The 21,138-nt window shown below is 38.6% G+C and overlaps 1 protein-coding gene across 7 annotated transcripts in view; it reads left to right on the top strand.

Moving 5' to 3' along the window:
• The first annotated feature begins 265 nt into the window (after positions 1-265).
• The window catches only part of NUP133 (nucleoporin 133), a 41,165-nt gene continuing 20,292 nt past the window's right edge, over positions 266-21,138 (top strand). For all 7 annotated transcript variants that reach the window (XR_014227711.1, XR_014227712.1, XR_014227713.1 and 4 more), the window contains exons 1-15: positions 266-503; positions 3,295-3,413; positions 4,217-4,320; positions 5,403-5,510; positions 7,259-7,390; positions 9,833-10,003; positions 10,640-10,795; positions 10,880-10,950; positions 12,083-12,230; positions 13,111-13,258; positions 13,975-14,132; positions 15,281-15,372; positions 18,471-18,634; positions 20,288-20,382; positions 20,519-20,743. Coding sequence is in view for 4 of the 7 variants with exons in the window: in XM_082307198.1 (XP_082163324.1) it covers positions 319-503; positions 3,295-3,413; positions 4,217-4,320; positions 5,403-5,510; positions 7,259-7,390; positions 9,833-10,003; positions 10,640-10,795; positions 10,880-10,950; positions 12,083-12,230; positions 13,111-13,258; positions 13,975-14,132; positions 15,281-15,372; positions 18,471-18,634; positions 20,288-20,382; positions 20,519-20,743 (2,076 nt within the window). In the remaining 3 variants the exon portion in view is untranslated. The remainder of the gene's footprint in view (positions 504-3,294; positions 3,414-4,216; positions 4,321-5,402; positions 5,511-7,258; positions 7,391-9,832; positions 10,004-10,639; positions 10,796-10,879; positions 10,951-12,082; positions 12,231-13,110; positions 13,259-13,974; positions 14,133-15,280; positions 15,373-18,470; positions 18,635-20,287; positions 20,383-20,518; positions 20,744-21,138) is intronic.

Raw genomic sequence — 21,138 nt, 5'->3', positions numbered from 1 at the left:
GGGCGGCGGCGTGCCAGCGGGCCCGCAGCGGCCTCGGCCTGCTCCCCCCCGGGGGGCGGCGGCAGCACCGGCGCAGCCAGGGTAGGAAGCGCACGCTTTGCGCTAACGCCCGAGTCTAACAACCACGGCCTACCCCGGAGGGCTTCTACCGGGGAGCCGGGTGCGAGCGCCGGGCCGCGGGGCCGCCGCCGCTCCCCGGCAGGGGCTGCGCCGCGCTCCCCCCGCCCCGCCCCGCCCCGCCCCGCCGTCGGCCGTGTGACGCAGTCAGCCGGCGCCCGGCGGGAGCCGCGGGCCGGCACCGCTCCTCGCTGCCCGGCCATGTTCCCTTCGGCCCCCGCCTCCCCGCGGACCCCCGGCGGGTCGGCCCGCAGGAACCTCGGCAGCGCCGCCCCCAGCCCTCTCTCCCGGCCGGGCGGCAGGAAGAACCTGACCGTCGTGGCGGCAGCCGGCTCCCCGGTGCTGTTCTCCCCGGTGGCGCGGAGGAGCGGCTCCCTCTCCGCCCGGTGAGTCCCGCCCCCCCCCCGGCCGGGCCCCGGGCAGGGGCGAGGGGGCGCCCGCCGCCTTTTCCCGCCGGGCCGTTGCCTCGGCCCCGGCCCCGCCTCGCGGGAGGGGCGGGGCCGGGGCTCCCTGGGCTCCCGCCCGCCTCCGGCCCCTCTCTGTTCCTTTCCCGCTCCCGGGGTGACCCCCAGCCCTCCGCCGCCGGGTGCCGCGGCAGCCCCGGCTCCTCCGCCGGGTCTCTGGGGCCACCCCCGCCACCGCGACCCGGGGCGCGGGGCAGGGCGGGCGCCGTTGCTGTCGCCCGCTCCCCGTCCGGGGGCGGCCTGCGCGTTGCCCCCGGGGAAGGAGCCTGCCCGGCACGGGCGGGTCGCTGCTCCGGGCGACCCCAGCAGCTCGCCCTTCCGTTGCTGAAGGAGCAGGAATCGCTGAGAGCGCTAACAGGAAGCTAGGCGAGGGATTAAAAAAAATAGCAAAAAAGTATCATAATTAAAAAGAAAAAAGAGCCAAGTGCTCAAGCGCTTGCCATCTGAATCTCCTGCTTGAGTCTTACGAGCGCAACCAAAACCCAGATGCAGGCACCGAGGCTTTTAGTTAGATAAAATCATTCGCCCTTACGGAGTAAGAGGAGGGGGAGAAGTGTCATTTGGTCTTGTGTACTAGTCAGCAATTAGATTGTATTGGTCCTGTGTAAATGTATTAAGGCATACTTCTAAGTGAGCCTAATGAGAGGGCTCTGCCTGAAAGCTCTCGCTTTCAGCTGTCTATAAAAGAAGGTTTAACAACATATTTCACCTCTCTTTGCAAACCCTGCCTCAGTTTTACGTGCTCAAGCCAGCGTAGGTTACAACATTGCTGTTTCACGAGTGCAGTGTTAACATTTGGTGTTCTGCTGGGATGTACTGTAAGATATGGTGTACCTCTGATCATCCTTAAATCTCTTTTCAGTAGTTCTTCTACAATATCTTTTTGAGGTGTGTGTATGCTAGGTTGTCCTAGTACTCAAGAAGCTGTATGTGGAGTTGTCATGATGTTTCCTGTTTCACTTTTTATTCTGTATTTACTAACTCAGATACTCTGTTTGCTATTTGACTGTCCTAAATAATGTTGTACTGTCAAGACACTGTTACTCTGGTAGTTGGTTTCTGTTACAACTGTGCTGAAAATTTTAGATACCAGTACAGATGTACACAATGGAAACTTTCCTGCAGTGTATACATTAGCCTTTCTTTCCTCTGTATTATTTTTGCTTATTGCTTTCTTTTATACTGAGTTTGGTCTACAGTAAGACTTTCCCTCATATCTCCTGGCTTAATTTCTTTAGGAATCTTTGATAAGGGATCTTTTTGAAAGATTTTTGGGAAATTTAAGTACTTAATATTGTCTGGATTGTATTCACTGACCTTTTTTCAGAAAATTCTGATAGAACGGTGAGGCATGACTTTTCTGTATGAAAAGGAAAAAAAGAAAAAAATCTATGGGAGTTACTAATCTATGTTTACTCATTTTGCTCATTTACTTCCCTACAGGAGTAGTAAGACTTTATTACTCTGTGGTTTCTCAGGTGCTCTCAGACTCTTTGTAGGATATTTGATATATCAAATACCTTACATATATACTCCTACTATATAGTCTGTTCTCATGATAACAAATTCTGACTGAAACATTTCATAGTTGAACAGTTTTAAGGTTCTTTAAAAGTGGTATTGTACATTAAAACTATAAATGTACAATACCATGTGTTCAGCATTATAAATATCTCTTATTAGCATTTGAATTTCAGGGTTCATCAGATGTATCCCTGATACAGGAAAAATATGAAAATAATAAGAACCTCTGTATTTAAAAAGAAGATAAAATAGTCAAAGTTTAGGCATTCCCCCCCCCCCCCCCCCAGCTTCCCTTCTTCTCCCATATGAATCAGAACTGAGATTTAACATGAGCCCCAGATCAATTTCAGGGGTTCAGAATCTCTTTTCTCAGGGGCAGCTATTTGTTGTTGAGATAAACAAGGTTGCCCATTTTCAGTTTGGGGGAACTTTTACTTCAGCTCTGTTTAATACAGTATTTTTCCAAACCGGGTGTCAGGCTTGTCTTCTAGCTGTGTATCATCATCTTTTGGCATTTCACACTGGGAAGGTCTGTGACATCGCTTTACTTGTGAGGAGAAATAAAAAAGGGCAGTATCTTCTAAAAGCAGAGAAACTCACCCACTTAGTCGTGTTCAAAAGACAAGACAGGCCTGTGCTCTTCCAGAGGTGGGGGAAGATGCAAAGCAGCTTTTATAAATTATATTGTGAAACAAATAATGACTGAAACAGATAGGAACCGCGGTCTCCAGAGTAAAACACGGGCAGCAGAAGTGCTAGCTGATCCAGGCTGCCATGGGTGTTCGAAGTGTTGCACAGCGCGTACTGCCCAGCAGTGTTAGAACTGGGGATGGAAATAGGCCCTGCAGTCAGGGACGAACTTCTCTTAAGCTTCTCCTGGCATCGTGGATAGCTTTGTTCTATAGATAACCAGAACGTAGAGAAGTTAAACAGTGATTCTGTTGCTGGTGGAGGAATGCATATTCAAAATCACTTCTTGAAAAAAATAAAGGAATTTGATGACAGCTAACAACTTCTAAGGAGGCCACCAAATTACTGCTTTAGATGGTGCTCCCAGAGGGAGCATGTTTATTTTACCTAAACCCATTTCATCACATCTATTTCTAAACAGATACTAGTGAAGTAAATGTCTGTTGACACTGATGAAGAAACAATAAAAAACTAACTATAACTTTTTGTTTGGTTTAAGAGCAACACCTACCAGAGTTATCCAGCATCCCTCAGCAAGTGAGACTATTAACTATGACGTTAAGGCTTTTGGATCCTCTCTGCCTGTTAAGGTTATGGAAGCCCTGAAGAAGGCTGATGGTAAGAACTGATTTTATCTGTTATTTTTCTCATGAAAATTGACAGGCGAGAGAAATGTTAACATGTTGTTGATGCCATTTAAATGCTGACTTCACAGTGGAAACTGAAATGTTTGTGCCTTGGTTTGAATCCAACTTGGTTAACTATGTAACTATAATTGTAGTAACACCCATGTGGGTATGGGTGCATGTCAATATCCTTCAGGTGCTGTCTTAACAAATGTATTGTAAAATCCAAGGTTATAAAGAAAGCCAATAGTATTTTTTTAGTAACTTTTGCTTATTGGTTCTTTCTTACCTTTTTCACTTGTTTTGATTCTGTTGTGTCCTAGAGTAGGTACTCTAATTTTTTTATTATTTATTTTTAATCCACATTTGCTATCACTTCTAAAAGCCCCAGTGTTACAAACCTTTCTCTGAGTTCAAGAAATTCGTCTCCTAAGCAGCTTTCCCTGTGGATAATTTTTCTTTTTATAATAGATGTAGGAGGAACCAAAAATGCGTATCTTAAAAATTGCTGAGCAATTTACAAAGCTATTATAATCTGCCGTAAATTGATGGAAATAGCTTCTAGGATTGTCTCGCTTTTCACTCTCAAAAGTTGAGCGTTTGTCAAATGGATTTTTAAACTATATGTAGTAATTTGGTATCTTAATCAAGTACATGGAAATTCTAACATGGAATTTAATTTAATAGAAAATATATTGCTTATTTTCATATGAGAATTAAAGTTTATTGGTCTTAAGGTTTCTCTGCAGTGCTTTAAAAATCTTAATGCTTTAAAAAAAATTACTTTTTATGTAGCTGATGACCAGCTGAGCGTTCAAGTTGATGAAAGTGGATGGGCCTGGCTAGTCCATAAAGAGAGGCTGATTATTTGGAAGATTGGTCAATCTCCAGTAGCTAAGGTAACTGAAAGATCAAGATGGAAAAACTTCTGTATTTTATGCTAGTTGAACAAGTTATTCAGCTGTGGTTTTTTAAAGCAAGAGTTTCTTAACAAATTGGAGTTTGTCTGGTTTCCCCCAAAAGCAGCAGGGTTGGTATGAAGTCATACTAACAACGGTAACTGAAACTCAAGCTTTTGAGGGAGCTTAACATTTTTATATTCCTCTCTTCATTTTTAATTGTCACTTTAACACTAGGGTTAATTCTTTGCATTTTAATAGGTGTGTCTCTTATGTTAGATAGTCTTGATAAGGCTTATTTTAATAGTTAAAAAACAGTTGATATGTTACAGATTGGTTTAGATTATTCCGAGACTGATTTTCAACTTGTCAAAAAAAAAAAAAAAAAAGGGTTAGTTTCAGCTCTGCCGAATATAATGTTTCATCTAGATTTCTTATGTCAAGAATTTTTTTTTTTTTTTCCCCCTCTGGGCACTGGTTTTTTCAGTGCCATAGTAAATGTAGTCAGAGGAAACCTGTAGTTACAAAATCAGTATCTTTCAATTAGTGCAACATATGTTAATTATACAGATCCTGCACTTACAGTGGAGTGTCAGGTATACACATTCTGGTACTTGTAGAGATTTTTCAAGGGATTAAAATTTTTCTGGTTGTTTAACTTTAGGGGGGGAGGGGAGAGAGGAGTGTGTCCCCTCTCCACTCTGTTAGTACCTAGTGGGCTTTCTCAAGCACTTCTAGTTTAATTTTGCTTTGTTGCCTTGTTAGCATGTTGTATTAAGAAATGGTCAAATAATTGCACCTCTGAAAAAAATAATTCAATATTGAAGTTTTGTGAGAAACACTCAGAAATAATTAAAAGAAAAAGCGATGTTTGAAAATGTACAGGTAAGTGTTTTTTAGCTGTTTGCTGGTTGTGACAACCTTGCTGAAAATATCTTGTGACATTCTTTTGGTTCCCTTACGCAGTGTCTGTGCTACTTGAAAATTAATTTTTAGCAGGTCAAAAAGTCTAAAGACTTTCTGGCAGAGGAATAAGTTCTTCCAGTCTCATATTTTTTATGGCATCTCTTTCTTTCTTACAGTTATCTCTGTGCAAGGAACTGCAGCTGCCACCCAGTGACTTCCAGTGGAGTTCTAGTTTAGCAGCTATATCTTGTCTCAGTTCCTCGGGTGAAGCACCTTCTCTGCAGGTGATAAACTTTTAAATTTTAGTGTTTAAAAATACTTTCAGAGTAACTCTGAATGTATCATATTTTATCGATTACTTATTTGAAAACTTCATTTGGTGTGGTACTATCTATTTAAAAGGTCACGATTGATAGTTTGCAATAAATATGTTTGAAATAAAATTCTGCTAGTCTTTTCAAATTACACCACTTACATGTTATAGGATCAGATTAAATAATAGTTTTCCTAAGGATTACTTGATGTGCTTTCATAACAAACAAAAATACGGTAAACCAAGAAGTATTGTGTTTACAAACACCAGGGCAATCAAATATTCAGTCTAAACAAGTGCCATTTAAGTGCATGCTGGCTGAAAAAGTTGTTCAGCAGTGGTTTAATCCTGAGTCCACATGGATGAGAAGCAAACACCAGCACCTTCCCTTGGCTGGTCTTTATAAGAAAGCTGGCACTGAGAGGACAGATGATTCAAGCTGTCTTGACTGATTACTTTCCTTTCGTAATATACTGTGCTAGAGGGTGAGGTTTGAAGATCAGTTAAGTTTTCTGAAAGTATGTTAATTTGTCTGTTAATATCATTCATGAAGAAAAGAAGGTCTCATTTTCAGCTTGGGTGTAGTTTTCGGTTAACATATGTGGTGCTCTAATAAAACTGGATAAGCGGTTGTCTTTGAGGGAAGAAGCAGCACAGAATATGTAATAGGACATTTTCTTTTGACTTGTTGTCGTGTTACACTTCCAGATGATGAAAAGCAATCTTAATATCTTGTGATTAGCTCATAAAATTTTAAATGGTCTATGATTTAGTCATACCCAAAGAAGTTTAAGAGGGAGTAATACGACTAAACCAAGATTTTTTTATTATTATTTCCTCTTTCTTCAGCTTGTGAGCTACGCATGGATACTATGATTTTATAGAGTGAAGTAGAAATATTAGTGTAGAAAATAAATTTCACTAAAATGGAAATTCCTAAGTAATGGGCAGGAATCACAAAGGACAGTGTATTCTGTGGTGTTTTTTTAATTGTTAGGACGTTCATTAGCCAACTGCTTTCCTTTGTGAAGATCTGTGTCTAGTCAAAAATCAGTTAAAAAACTCCAAGGAGCTCAATAACAGCTCTCAGCTACAGTTCTTCTATTGTTCTATGACCTTTTTTCAACAACGAGTAGATTAGGTACAGTGCTTTCTGTCTAAATCTCTACTTGAACAGAGTCTCTTGCTTCATGCTTTGAATTTGGTATCTGAGTGATTTCCTGAGTCAGAAGCCCTAAGGCAGGCACACTGTGGGCTTGTGTCTTTATGAAGAAGAAGAGCCACTGTGTGATTTGATATTTCTCTTAATGTGAAACTAGAGCAGTTTCTTTGTTAAATTATAGTCTGCATTTTAAGTCTTCCATAGTAGCTTATAACTCTTGCCATCTAGAATTTTCCACAGGCTCTTTTCTGTCTTGCAACCGTAAGTTTTGTTTGCATTTCAGTAGCAGACCCTGAATTATCAGAAGCAAGAACCAGTAGAAAATATCATTGTTAGCAAAATAAGCGAGTATAACATTCCCTGCACATACTAAGTTATGCTACAGAATAATTTTGCAGTTTAGTTCTAGGTTTGTCAGTGTGCATCCATATGTATTTACTACTTTTTTGTATGTTTGTCACACACAATCTTGATGTGTAAAATAATATGTTTTAGTTGAAGCTGCAGTCTGATTATTATTGTCTTGCATGTTCTGTTAATTATTTTCTCACTTCAAGTCTCTGGCAATAATGGTAGCTACCAGCGAAGGTTCTGTGCGCTACTGGCCCAGTCTTGCTCATGAAGGTTCCTATACGGAGACTTTTACAGACTTTGGAGGCTCTCTGTGCAGTTTCCTAACAGCAGTAAAGGTACAGTACAGTATTATTTATATTAAAATACTGCTTTAATTCCTAATTTAAAAATTAAAAAGCATGCTCCACATTATCAGTCCTCAATCTCCAATAAATGTTGCAAAGCAAACTATCAAACATTCTGAAGAGTAATTTCGGAAATTGTTGATGAGTGTGATGATCTTAAGTAGCAGAGATGACTGGTAGTCATCAATAATAATGTTAAAGTTGGGAAAGCATGCAGGATTCAAACAGAAGGTTAACAGGCCTGGTTTGATACCTCAGTCTATGAGGAGTATCAGTATTACTACTGTGATTACTTCCAGTGGTAAAAACCCTGCTATCACAAAAACAGAGAACTAGTTCATCTGAATCCACAGACCACACACTCAACGTCTTGTATAGCAGCTCACTAGTGACTGAATTTGAGAGATTTCTGTATGAAAGTAATGAGCAAGTATATTAAGAATTGTTCTCAGAAATTCTGTTTTCTGCTGTTGATGTGCCTAAATGAGGAAAACTCTCAAAATGAAATACATCCAAAAATTCAGTGTGTTACAATATGTGTTTTCTTCAAAACTAGTTATTATCAATTAATTTACATTTTATCTCATGACCTTTTCAACATCTACTGTTCATATCCTGTATTATAAATATTATTTTAGGGTATCCGCATGTCATAAACAGTTGTAAACCTAATCAGAAGACGGTGATCTTAATGATGAATTTCTTAAGAGTTTCAAGATGTTAAGAAACACTAATGTGTATCTACCCTATTAGAGTTGAATTGTGCCCAAGTTTCAGATATCAAGATGAGGAAAGCAAGGTCTTATCACACCTGTAGTTGAAACGCTGACATCAATGTGAATTCAGAGCTAGAGGAACAGTTTTGTTTTTGTTTTTTTTTTTTTTTTTTTTTTTGGAGCAGAACCCTTTTACTAATCAATGTTCTAAAGCTGCATTATTACGTACATGACAACTGTACTGAATTAGTCATCCTGTCACTGGGCAGATGTAACCTTTAGCAAAATTTTTAAATAATATGATGATGAAAATGGTGCTTGGTGGTTTTGGTTTTGTTATGGGGTTTTTTTTTTATTATTTTTGTTTTGTGAATGTTTCCTGTACAGGTAACCAGTTCATTCTTTCAGCAACCTCCAGGCCCTTAGCGTTCATTTTTTTTGAAAATTGTTGCACATCTAACAGGCTTTGTCCATTCCCTGTAACATACAAACTTTGATCAGTTTTGAATTGAAGGCAACTTTTTTTTTTAATGTCTTGTTGGTAGGGGGCATGAAGGCTATGTCTATGTTAGCGAGTAGTGAAAGGCAGTAGTTGAGAACCTATAAAGTAAAAAAGTTAGTGCTGAGGCGATGCCACTGTCTACACTGGTCATTTGCGGGGAGGGGGTGGTTATTTTAAACTAGTTCCAGCCCAGCGGCATGAAATGAACATCTGGCAGTGGTCAGAGCCCATCTTTCAGTTTGGTTTCATTCAGAGGGTGTGCAGCTGGTACAGTCAGGCTGCTCTGGGATGGGATGTGGTCCAGCAGGTAGTATGTGGGGACTCGCAGAAGGTCACTTCAGAAACAGACTCGATAGTAATTAAAGTGCTCATGTAGATGCAGCCATTAGGACAGGCAAGAGATGCACTAACAGAAGTCTCGGCTTCCTGAACGAGGTATTTAAACACCTACAATGGAGTGCATATTTTGCATAATGAGCAAGACTTTTCACATTTTCTTAGTGCAAAGGTAACACTATTTTTCATTATTAGGATTACATGAGATTTTAGTTCTGTTGTTAAACTGAAATGGGGTTTCATGATAAAAATGTCCTGCAATGATAACAAAATGAGTTTCTGCCAGTGCTAAGTACCAGTCAGATGTTTGACTTAGTGCTAATATTTATTATTTCTTAAAAACAAACAAACAAACAAAAAACAAAAATAAAAAACAACAACAGCAAAACCCTCCAAAAAAAACCCAACAGAAAACAACTTCTTTCTTTGTATTGTTTTCTTTCCTGGTCTGACACTAGCATTGTGATACCTTTTCTCAGTTATACATTCACTAATGCGTTATTAATTTTTTAATTACCTACCCCAGTAATGCCTGTAGAGATTGATTAAATATATTTTCTTCTCATGGTTTCCAAAATTTGGTTTAAAATTAAAGAAAAAGTATACTGTGAGCTGTACGCTGCACTGATTCAAGCATAGAGAATAATGTGGAAAATTTGTTTAAACAGTCTTTTTATGTGATAAATATTTTCTTTTTTCTAGTTTCTTTGTTAGCTCTCAAGTACTATGGATGCCTTGTGTCTTGTTCTTGTTTAGTGTTTACCCTTATGAGCTGACATAACGAATTTTATCTGACAATAGAATTGTTTCAGGAATGTGATTTTTATTTTTTTAAATATATATTTATATATATTTAATATGTATTTTTCTTTTCATTAGGGAGGAAGCTTTATTTTATCGTCTTCCAGAGGCCAGCTAGTTCGATTGATACCAGATAGTTCTGGCAAGATTCATCAGCATGCCCTGCCACAGGGTCAGGGCATGTTTTCTGGAATTGGTAGAAAGGTTTCTTCTCTTCTGGGTATATTGTCTCCTGGACATGATGCTGTGGTAAGCTTGAAAAACATTCATATAGCAATCTGCTTTAATTTCTCTCTGTAATTTCTAGCATCAGTGTTTAAGAAAGAAAAAAGAAAAGACTGTGTAAGGATGAATGATGACTAAAGAAAGAGACAAGACTGAACTAGTTTGTTACTTATATTTCTTTGAAATTTGAAAGAAAGACAGAAACCAACTAATGGTATGCTTTGTAAAGGAGAACGCTGACTTGCTCTTTAGATCTGAATAAAAGGAGACTTTATAGTAGTAATACTTCCTGGGGAATACACAATGATTCAAAGTCTTGCCTCTTTCTAGTAATAACCTCATTACTACTTGAAGAAACAGTAACTGTAACTTTACTTTTCTGATTTAGGGTTGCCAAGTGTTGGTGATTGGGTTCAGCTTTGTCAATGAACTCCACAGAAGTTGGAAGAAAGTATGAGAAACATGCTTACTATAGATGTTCTTAAATCTATAAAATAAGACTTCTCTTGGAAATTATCATAATACTCTCATCTTGTAATGTGACTTGTGTAGGTTGCCCAAGGAAGTGATTTTTTTGTGGACTGAGAGCGGTGTAGATTGTTGTATCCAAATATTAAGGCTGTGCTTTAACCTTTTTAGCTTTTTCTTTTTTAAATGCAGATTTCTAGTGTTCTTTGGGATGAAGAGAGATCAAGCTTTTATATGCTAACAAGTTCAACTCTAAACAAGTGGGAGATTGATGATTCATCAGAACGTTATATTCTCAGCTGGGATATCAACAGGATCCTGAAAGAACATATTACAGATGCAATCTGGGTAAGAGCCAGCTCACCTGGAAAGGGTTTGTTTAATTAATAGCCTATTTAAATATAGTTATAAGTCAGATGTATTGTTTTTTAGGGTTCTGAAAGTAACTATGAAGATATTAAAGGAGGAGTAAATATACAATACATGGATTTGCAACAGAATCGGTAAGAAAGTACACTTGCATCTGGTAAGACTTACATTAATGAGATAAATGCGTTCTGTTTTCTTGCAAGAACTTTATCTAAGTAACGGCAATTAAATTTTACTTGAGTGCCACTGTTGATAAAATAAGCATATCATATTAGATAACTACATTATCCTATACTTTATGCTGTCATTATCTTTTTGGCGTTACAAATTTGTTACCTAAGAATAATTTCTTTCACTTTTTTTAGTGTCATTTTATCAGGTTTGGGTATTGTTGTGGTTTAACCCCAGTTGGCAACCAAGCACCACACAGCCGCTCGCTCACCCTCCTGCCCCCAGTGGAGTCGGGGAGAGAATTGGGGAAAAAAGTAAAACCTGTGGGTTGAGATAAAGACAGTTTAATAGGACAGCAGAGGAAGAGAAAATAATAACGATAATGATAGAATATACAAAACAAGTGATGCACAATGCAATTGCTCACCACCTGCTGACCGATGCCCAGCCCGTCCCTGAGCAGCATTGCTTCCCCCTGGCCAACTCCCCCCGGTTTATATACCGGGCATGACGCCATACGGTATGGAACAGCCCTGTGGCCAGTCTGGGTCAGCTGTCCCGGCTGTGCTCCCTCCCAGCTTCTTGTGCACCTCCTCGCTGGCAGAGCATGGGAAGCTGAAAAGTCCTTGACTTAGTGTGAGCACTCCTTAGCAACGACTAAAACATCAGTGTGCTATCAACATTATTTTCATACTAAATCCAAAACACAGCACTATACCAGCTACTAGGAAGAAAATTAACTCTACCCCAGCTGAAACCAGGACAGGTATTTTTTTTGTCTTGATATTACGAAGACAGCAAGTAAGCAATTGTAACTTGTTCCAGCAAATGCAGAGAATTCAGTATCTCTTGTATTTAATTTAATTACATAAAATCACAACTGCCTTGGTTCAGTTTTGTACTGCAATATGAATGCTGTTAATAAAACAGCTTGAAAGAACAAATAGTATAGTCTTTCTTTCTAAAAAAAATACAATATTGGAAAATATTTATTTGTGTTTGTACTTAAATATTTGGTTTTGTGACTGGTAGAGTTTGAGCAGGTAAAATATGTAATAATCATCTCTCAACGGTGTGATATCTGTTTTTGAATAGTGATGGACTGGTGATACTTGCTGCAGCGTGGCATCCTGGAGATCGTCCATGTCTTGTCTATTACACTCTGATAACAGTAGAAGACAAAGGCTACCAGATGTCTGATGACGTTGTTGTGGAGGTCACACAGTATAATCCATCTTTTCAGGTATGCAAATGAAGGCTCTGAAACTGAGTTAAGAAGGCACAGTGTTTCAGAATATTCCTGTACATAAATCAGCTATCGGATTTTTGTCTAAAGGAAAATCAAGTTCTCTGTCTTAAGGTTGTTCTTAGAAGTACACATTGCTAGTATTCTGAGGAAAATATGTACTAGCATCTTTTAATGTTTAATAGTAACTGTACGTAAAGTTTATGCTTTACATTTTAAAGTATAAGATAAAAAAAACCTCAAAAATAGAAGTCTAAACATCTGATTGTTACTGATTTATTTTAATTTTTGTCCTGTCTGAAAGTTTCTACAGAGTAATTGTATGGTATACTCATGCAATCGATTTAGAACAGGTCTCTGATTCTGTTGAGACTCTTGTAGCAGGACAAGGAATTAAGAGACCTGTATTTTGGTCCTTGCTAGACAACTGGCTTGCTGGGAGGAGAGGACATGTTGGTTGTCCTTAGTGTACCTTGTTTGTGCTATCTCTTCTGGAAGCATAAACTTGGGAATTAACTTTTTTTGGTAAACTTCTTCCACTCTTCCCCTCTCTCCCTTGCCTGTAAGGGCATCTTAAAATTGAATCTTAAAATGGAAGGAGAGTGTGAAAATTGTAGAATAATTGATCTGTTTACTTATGTCTCCATGTGAAATTAGCAAGAATTTAATATACGTGGAAGAAAAAAAAACCAGGATCTTAAGTTTTAGGGCAAATTAAAAGTGGGTTTGTTTGTTTTTTTAGGTTATAAGTTATATCCATATCTTCTTGTTAAAAATTAAAACAAATTCGGGCAATTCAGATCAGCTTTTAAAATGTTAGATGTTTGTTTAAGGTTTTAATTATGTATGTGATATTGTTCATATGTAACCCTTTCAGTCTGAAGAGGAAGTGTTGTGCTGTCTGGTAGTCCCAGATTACTTTAGCCATGCTGCTTACCTCTATAAGGAAGATGAAGTGTTTGCTTGTTCCACTGGAACTGGAAGAATTTCTTTACCACAGGAGAAAATCATATTTGGCATACAAGGTAACGTGCAGGGAAAAAACAATAATCACATCTCATTGATACTTTCTAATTGAATGTTTTTACAGTATTTAGACTTCTCGGAGAGCAGAATCATATTTACTCTCCTTTTTCTCGTTATTAAATCTTTCAAGTTGCAAGTTTCTCATGAGTGTATGGAGAAAGCGCTGACGTGACATCCAGTATTGTTATTGCTTGCTTTACAGTGTTTCAGATGAAAATGAAGTAGATCCCCACTCTTGGTCTATGAAAGGGTGGGGGTTTTGTTTGTGGGATTTTTTGGCCCATTTTTTTTTTCTCTTCCAACATTCACGGTGGATTTTTTTTTTTCTTGAAGTTAACTTTGTGTTAAGGCTCAGCCTAAAATTCATACTAGGTGTCTATGTCAGATATCTCTAAGTATGTCATCCTTGACCTTCAGAGGTGTTTTCAAGTAGGATGTGCACATCGGTCCTTAGGTAGAATTTGAACCACCTGAATCTTGATTTTTTTTTTCTTTGATTTTTTTTTTTTTTTAAACTTGCAGTATCTGGAAATCTGCATCTTGAGTAGCAAATAGTATCCACAACTTCTGTTTGTCATGTGCAGTTGTCAGTTACTGTTGGTTGGTTCATAACAAAATTTAATAATTGTCTATGAAACTGTTACATTTTGTTCTTAAATTAAAGTGGCATTTATGTGCTTTTTATTTTTTTTTTTTTCCTCTCCCCTCATCTTAGGAGATTGCATTTTAGGAGCAGGTTCCTGTACTAGCCTCCCTATCTTCTTTACCAAAAAAAGTGGACTTATCACCATTTTGTCCAGGGAAAACATTTCTGTGCTTCCTGAAGACCTTGAAGATTCCCTGTCCTCTTCTGTTGCTGGACCAAGAAGTGAGGTAATGGTTGTTTGCTTGGCTGGTTGAAAACTGAGGGTAGAAATAAAATGTTTTTCTGACAGTTTTGAATTTTCACTGTGGAAATCCTAGCTTGCTTAAGTTTTAAAGGTTGTTTTAAATAGAGACTCAAACACTTGTAATGAAGGCAGTTTTCAAAACCCAAGAAATTTTACAACATCTGCCAATTTGGGTAACGTTTTTGTTTTCCTTTTTTTTGAAGTCAAGATTTCTATGAATTTTTTTTTTTCCACATAGATGTATTACTATATATCACTAGGCCTGATATAACACTACTGCAGAGACTCATCTCTCTTTTTGATCAGGATGGTTTCTTCAGTCTTTTGTGTCTGTTCTTTTGTGCATATAAGAGACACTTTTTTTTTTTTTCTTATCGTGCTGTGAAAAGCTTGGAGGCTAAGCTGAGAAGGGCTATATAGTGGCTGAATATTGTTTCTGCTCTGTTATACGTTTTTGTTAATATAGTCTTATAAAAATGTTAAAGTATTTTTCTTGATGTTTTGTGCAATGTGCATTTATTAAGCTCATATTTACATCAAACATGTTTTGTTTAAAATGTATGTACCCTGGAGATGTCCCTGGAGTGGGAGGGAAGAATAGAAAAGTTGTTACAATACAAATTAGAGAATGGGGTAATAGTGAGTTTCAATCCTAATTAAATCACCTTTTGAATCAGTCATTATTAACTAATATTTTAGTGGAAGACCTTTGTGGTGATTGCTCAGATGGAACTATATTTTTCTTACTGAACTAATCTCTAGTTAGATTTGTCTGCACTTATATTGTTTTTGTGGGTGATAGTACTCATGAATACCTTTTAAATTCTGTCAAAAACACTGGTTTTGAATGTTAAAATATTTTAAATTACCATAAAAAGTTTGACTGGTGAAACAAGATGGCATAAGTTCCTTTGCAGTTTGAGTGAATTTTATTAAAAGGCTTGAGGTCAAACCACTGTGACTTTCATTGTAATGTATCTTATGGGCTTATGTTTGGCTTAATAAACACAACTGCTTCCAGGTGGCATTTTTATTTTAAATCTATGTTGTTGCTACTTATGAAATGAAAACAGTTTTTCTAATGAAGATTGATATTTGTCTTTCAGCTAAGTTTTTACTTTGCATTTTCAGAGTCCTGCGTTTGATGCAACCAGTAGGCTAGAAATTACATCTCAAGAAGATAAGACTAAATTACTGAAAGCTGCTTTTCTGCAGTACTGCAGGTAGAAATTGCACTTGATTTTTGACGCTTTGTTTGCTATTCTTGGAGGCACTCTGATATTTGAGTAAGATATTGTCTTGGTAAAGATACTCTTGTGCTGTTTTAATTAAAGCTGTTTTAATGATACATACACATCTTTACTAGGAAAGTGTTAGAGACATCTTGAGCTAGTGAAGAAGCAATATGTGCTAGAAAGGAGCAGACTGCTACAATCTCAATGTCTTTTCGCTTACTCTGCATAAATTCTGTGATGTTACATTACTGTCAGTGAAACAACTTTAAACTTTGTCATTTTAACTTCTTTATTTTAGTAAGTGGTATTTTGTTGTTAAAAAAATGTTCTTTCATTTTCTCCTCATTTTTATTTGCATAGCTGTTTTCAGTTATACTTTTGGATATGTTTAATTACTGTTTACGTGGCCATGAAGAATAACTAGCATGGCAGGTTCTGTGGCAAGATGATTTTTTTTTCAGATTGACTGATATGGGGGGAGTGGGAGTGGAAGGAAATACACTGTTCGTCAAACTATCCTGACTGAAGCAACCTGACAGTTGGGAGGCATGCAATGCTTCTGAAAGGTTTGATGTTGAGATGAGTGATGTAAACAAAGGAGGAGGAGGAGACATAGGAAGATAAACAGAGCTGTAGACTTAGATTAATTATATTTAAAGAGGATTGTTTTCAATATATATTTATTTTAAAAAAGCCAAAACCAACCCACAAAGCCTCTTAAGACTAATCTCCTTAAAGAGTCTTAAAACTTGGAAAGAACAGATTTAAGATAACAGGAAGTAGGAGTGCTTTTGACACAGAGCTGCATGTGAGGTAGAAGATTATGAAGGGGATCAGGCTCATGTAATAAAGGGTATCAAGACAAGATCTGTAAACACGCACAGAATTTAGAAAGAAAATCTACATGTATTCACAAGTGGACATGTCAGTAAACAGAACTGCTGCTGAAGATGGCTGTAGTCCTGGGGTGAGTGGAGTAGCTAAGGTGTGAGAGCACAGATGATAAATACCAAAGTTGGTATCACTGAGGATGTGAACAAGGGGGTTGGAAGTGGAGTCAGAAGAAGGTAGGAGGTAGTAAGGAAAACAATGTGAAACAGTATGAAAGTTTAATGTTATTTTGATTAAAATTTGGGTTATATTTATGAAACTAGAAGAAATTAATAATTTGATCTGTATAGTATTGATTTGTTTTTTTTTTCCAGAAAAATAGTATGGTAAAATGAATGGAGAAACCTTCCAGAGAACACATATAGCAATGGCCTGTCCACATGGCCAAGCAGTTGATGCAGAGCAAATAATGGAAGGTTGTTTAACAGAAGATTCAGTATATCCCACTTTTTAAAAGTATAGTTTGCTTTAGTAAACCTTTGTCCAATTTCTGGATGCACTGCTGGTTTTTATTGCAAGATATCTTGGTCATATAAACATTCAAACTGAAAGTCTCATGAAAAATATAAATATTTCCAAAATCAGATAATATATTGGAATCACAGTATCCCTTCTCGGTCAGAATACTGTAAGTTTTAGTCACAAAATCGCATCAGTGCTTTTTGTAAATATTGCATACTTCTTACATAGAGTTCTTCAGTACAACTTCATACGTTGGAGGTTTAAGCATTTGGATGCTTCTTACTCTTTTACTTATTGACCCAAATAGAATAGGATTCTCTGAAATTATAGGAAATAAGAATAAAGCGTTATATTTGCTGAAGCATTTTCCTGAAAGCTTTTACTCTATTGCCATTTGTAGGAGTGATTACATATACTCTTGAGAGGATTTTAAAGCAAGCAATAGAAATTTGCTGATTTAGCTACCACAGGCATCCAGACGTAGCTCTGTATGATGAATCTTCTCTCTCAAATAGTAATAATAATTTTCTCTTAAATAATAATAATACCACGGACTTGTGCAAAGCATTTGACGCTGTCCCACATGACATCCTTGTCTCTAAATTGGAGAGACATGGATTTGATGGATGGACCACTCAGTGAATAAGGAATTGGCTGGATGGTCGCACTCAAAGAGTTGTGGTCAACAGCTCGATGTCCAAGTGGAGACCAGCGACGAGTGGCATTCCTCAGGGGTCAGTATTGGGACCGGCACTGTTTAACATCTTTGTGGGCAACACAGACAGTGGGATTGAGTGCACCCTCAGCAAGTTTGCCAACGACACCAAGCTGTATGGTGCAGTCGACACGCTGCAGGGAAGGGATGCCATCCAGAGGGACCTTGACAGGCTGGAGAGGTGGGCCTGTGCAAACCTCATGAAGTTCAACAAGGCCAAGTGCGAGGTCCTGCACATGGATCAGGGCAATCCCAACCACAAATACAGGCTGGGCGGAGAATGAATTGAGAGCAGCCCTGAGGAGAAGGACTTGGGGGTGTTGGTTGATGAGAAGCTCAACATGGGCCGGCAATGTGTGCTTGCAGCCCAGAAAGCCAACCTTATCCTGGGCTGCATCAAAAGAAGTGCGACCAGCAGGTCAAGGGAGGTGTTTCTGCCCCTCTACTCTGCTCTCGTGAGACCCCACCTGGAGTAGTGTGTTCAGCTCTGGGCTCCCCAGATTAGATCTAAGGAGGAAATTCTTCACTGTGAGGGTGGTGAGGCACTGGAACAGGTTGCCCAGAGAAGTTGTGGGTGCCCCATCCCTGGAAGTGTTCAAGGCCAGGTTGGCTGGGGCTTTGAGCAACCTGGTCTAGTGGAAGGTGTCCCTGCCCATGGCAGGGGGGTTGGAACCAGGTGATCTTGAAAGTCCCTTCCAACCCAAACAATTCTATGATTCTATCATAATAGGGATAATAAAATAATAAGTGACTTGAAACACTTCCTGTCTTGTGTTTTTTTGTTTTATAGATTGTGCAGCCTACTTGCCTGAAAAGAATTGGAATACCTTTTATCCATAGAATCAGAATACCTTTTATCTGTAATTCATTTAGAGATAGCCCAAACAATGCTTGATGTTTATAATCTAGAGCAATTTACAAAAAGCATATCAGAAAATCCTACTAATTGAGTGGTTCTTCTTCCTATAATCCTTTCTATTGTTCTTATTTCACATACTTTGTATTTCTTTTATTTCAGGAAAGATATAGTCAACGCACAAAGCATGGTAGTTGAGCTCTTTCCAGGTAATGCAGATCTGGAGTCTGATGCTGAACTGGATAGGGCAGTGACTCAGATCAGTGTGGACTTAATGGATGATTACCCTGCCTCTGATCCAAGATGGGCTGAATCTGTACCTGAAGGTAAACATAATGGTCTGGGGTTTTTTGGTTGGGGTTTTTGGTGTTGGTTGTTGGGTTTGTTTGTTTTTTGGTTTTGTTTTTTGGTTGTGGCTTGGGTTTTTTTTGTGTGTGTGAAAAACTGTCTACAGTACTCTAGATAAAATTATAATCTAAGGTTTGCAAAAAAGGCACAGGTGTCCCTTGCCCTCTTCCACCACTGTTTCCAGAAAGGCTAAAAGATGCATCCTATGAAACTGCCAGATAAACGTGCAGTCTACTGTGGTTAGTTCTTGACTTCATATAGTAAACACAAACAGCAAAGAAACATTTCTGAGAAGGATTCTTTATGCAAGGAACAGGTGGTGTCACTTTAGTGTTTCCATGATTCCTTGGATAGATCTATTTTCCACAAATAGATATGTTGCGAGAAAGAGTTTATTTGCTCATGCTTAGCCTTTTGTCAGTGTGGCTGCACAGCTTCTGGTGGGCTTGGATCCTGGGTAGAGTGAGCTCGTATTCCTCTGGGGCATTGGTATTTATGTCTGCCTAAAAGAGGACTAGAGAAATTTATTTTGGAGTATGTGTTGTACATGAAGGATTAAAGCAGACACGTTTTCAGCAAGGAACTTCTTTGTTCATGCTTCCCTGTCTCTTATGAACAGTGTTAATTTGAAACTGTCCCTGGGACCTCTAGGCAGCAGTTGCCAGTTACTGAGCAGAGACTTAGTTTGAAAGTTCATGTAGTAAATAGTTACAGATGGATGATGCTTCCTGCTGTTGTTTCTGTGTGGCAGCCAGTTAAAAATTGTCAGGCATCAGATCCTTAGTATTTTCTGAATCAACTTTGTTTTTAATTCAGTGGCTTATCTGCATTTATTCCTGGCTAAAGCAAGAAGTGAAAATTGATAGCTTCTTGGAAATAGTCTTGCTAATTTTGCTCATAGTGTTAGTTCTTCTGAGTTTTTGTATCTTGGTAGTCTTTTGGCTTAAAGCAGGCTCAGAATATACAAAAATTCTGAAATAGGAAAATAACTTGGGCTCTGGAGAACTCTGCTGAGGTGAGATGCTTGTGAGGATACTTATGAGGCAGCTTCCATCATCCTTACTGACTCCTTTAAGAACCTGATTGTCCAAACAGAAATGTTAGCTGGCTTTTCAGATGCAAGCTTATTTGAGGAAGAAGAAAAGTAAGTAGAGCAGTGCTGGGCAACCACTTACGGTGTGCAGTGGAATTGTGCAGGCAACGCAGAGTCAATTAGGTCTGAATGCCTGTTAACACTTTATTTGGTAGTAGCTGTGGTCTAGGGCATAATAAATTTAGCAATAGCTAGTCCACAACTAAGTTAAAAATTTGCATCTAAATCTTACTAAAACTTGAATAAGCTGGTGAGCTGCTGTTTTAGCAGCATAATGAATCAAGGGCTTCAGAATAGTTGTACTGATCTAAAGATACTTGATTTCTACTAAAGGCTTTACTTCAGCTGTGATAGAGTTCGAAAAACACATTAAAAATAGCACGGTAAGCAATATATAAAGTGTGTGTGTATGTTTTAAAAAAGTACCAGTGCGGTAATACTGTAGAAATTTATAGAAATGTGTTTGCCTCAAAGGCAAAAAAAACAGTTATCAAAGAAATGAAGATATCAAGTGCTCTGATCAATCTTCTCTTTTTAGAAGCAGCTGGTTTCAGCAACACATCTCTCATTCTTCTTCATCAGCTAGAGGATAAGACAAAAGCACATTCCTTCTTCATTGAGTTTCTTCATCAGGTAAAATTCTACTGTTCTTTTGGTGTCAGCACACACAATAGAGTATTATTTTGTCTTAAAGTTATTCTTGTAGAACACTGTTTAAAGTGCATGTGGTGTGTTTTTCTTTTGTTTTGTTTTGTTTTTTTAATAAAAGGTTGGTATATTTGAACGTCTGGGCAGTTTTCCAGTACGAGGGATGCCGATGGCAACTCGATTGTTACTCTGTGAGCATGCAGAGAAACTAGCAGCAGCTATTGTTCTCAAGAATCACCAGTCCAGGCTGCCTGATCTAGTGAATGCTGCTATACTGATCGCCTTAAACAAAAGGGAGTGTGACATTCCACCCAGTCTTACCCCTGCAGATGTGTTCTTTCGAGAGGTAAGAAACCTGTTACTTCTGAATCATTGTATAGTATCGCATGTAGGAAAAGTTGCAGTGCTTTAATGTATACTTTGACACTTTTCCCTTTAAAAAAGCAATTCAGCTTTACACAATTTCCCTTTAAATAGGGATGGTGAGGTAGTATTTTCCTCACTTTAGTGTACGTACTTTTTTATGTCTGGAGCTGAAACGTGAATTCTGACATGTTTCATGTAGCAGAAGTTGTTATGATTTCCAACTAATCTACATGGATGCACAGTGAAGAAGACAAGTGAAATTCTCTGGCACATCAGAAAACATATGCTAAATTATCATTTTTACGGGGTGAACTGGAGAGTATGAAGCTTTCCAGATAGGAGAGCTGCTTTGATGAGCTGTCCTGGATGGAATTG

Source organism: Platalea leucorodia, assembly GCF_965183815.1.
Source record: "Platalea leucorodia genome assembly, chromosome: 3".
In the NCBI taxonomy this organism is placed as follows: Eukaryota; Metazoa; Chordata; class Aves; order Pelecaniformes; family Threskiornithidae; genus Platalea; species Platalea leucorodia.
Note: the sequence above shows the minus strand (reverse complement) of the source record. Positions and strands in the feature narration are given on the sequence as shown.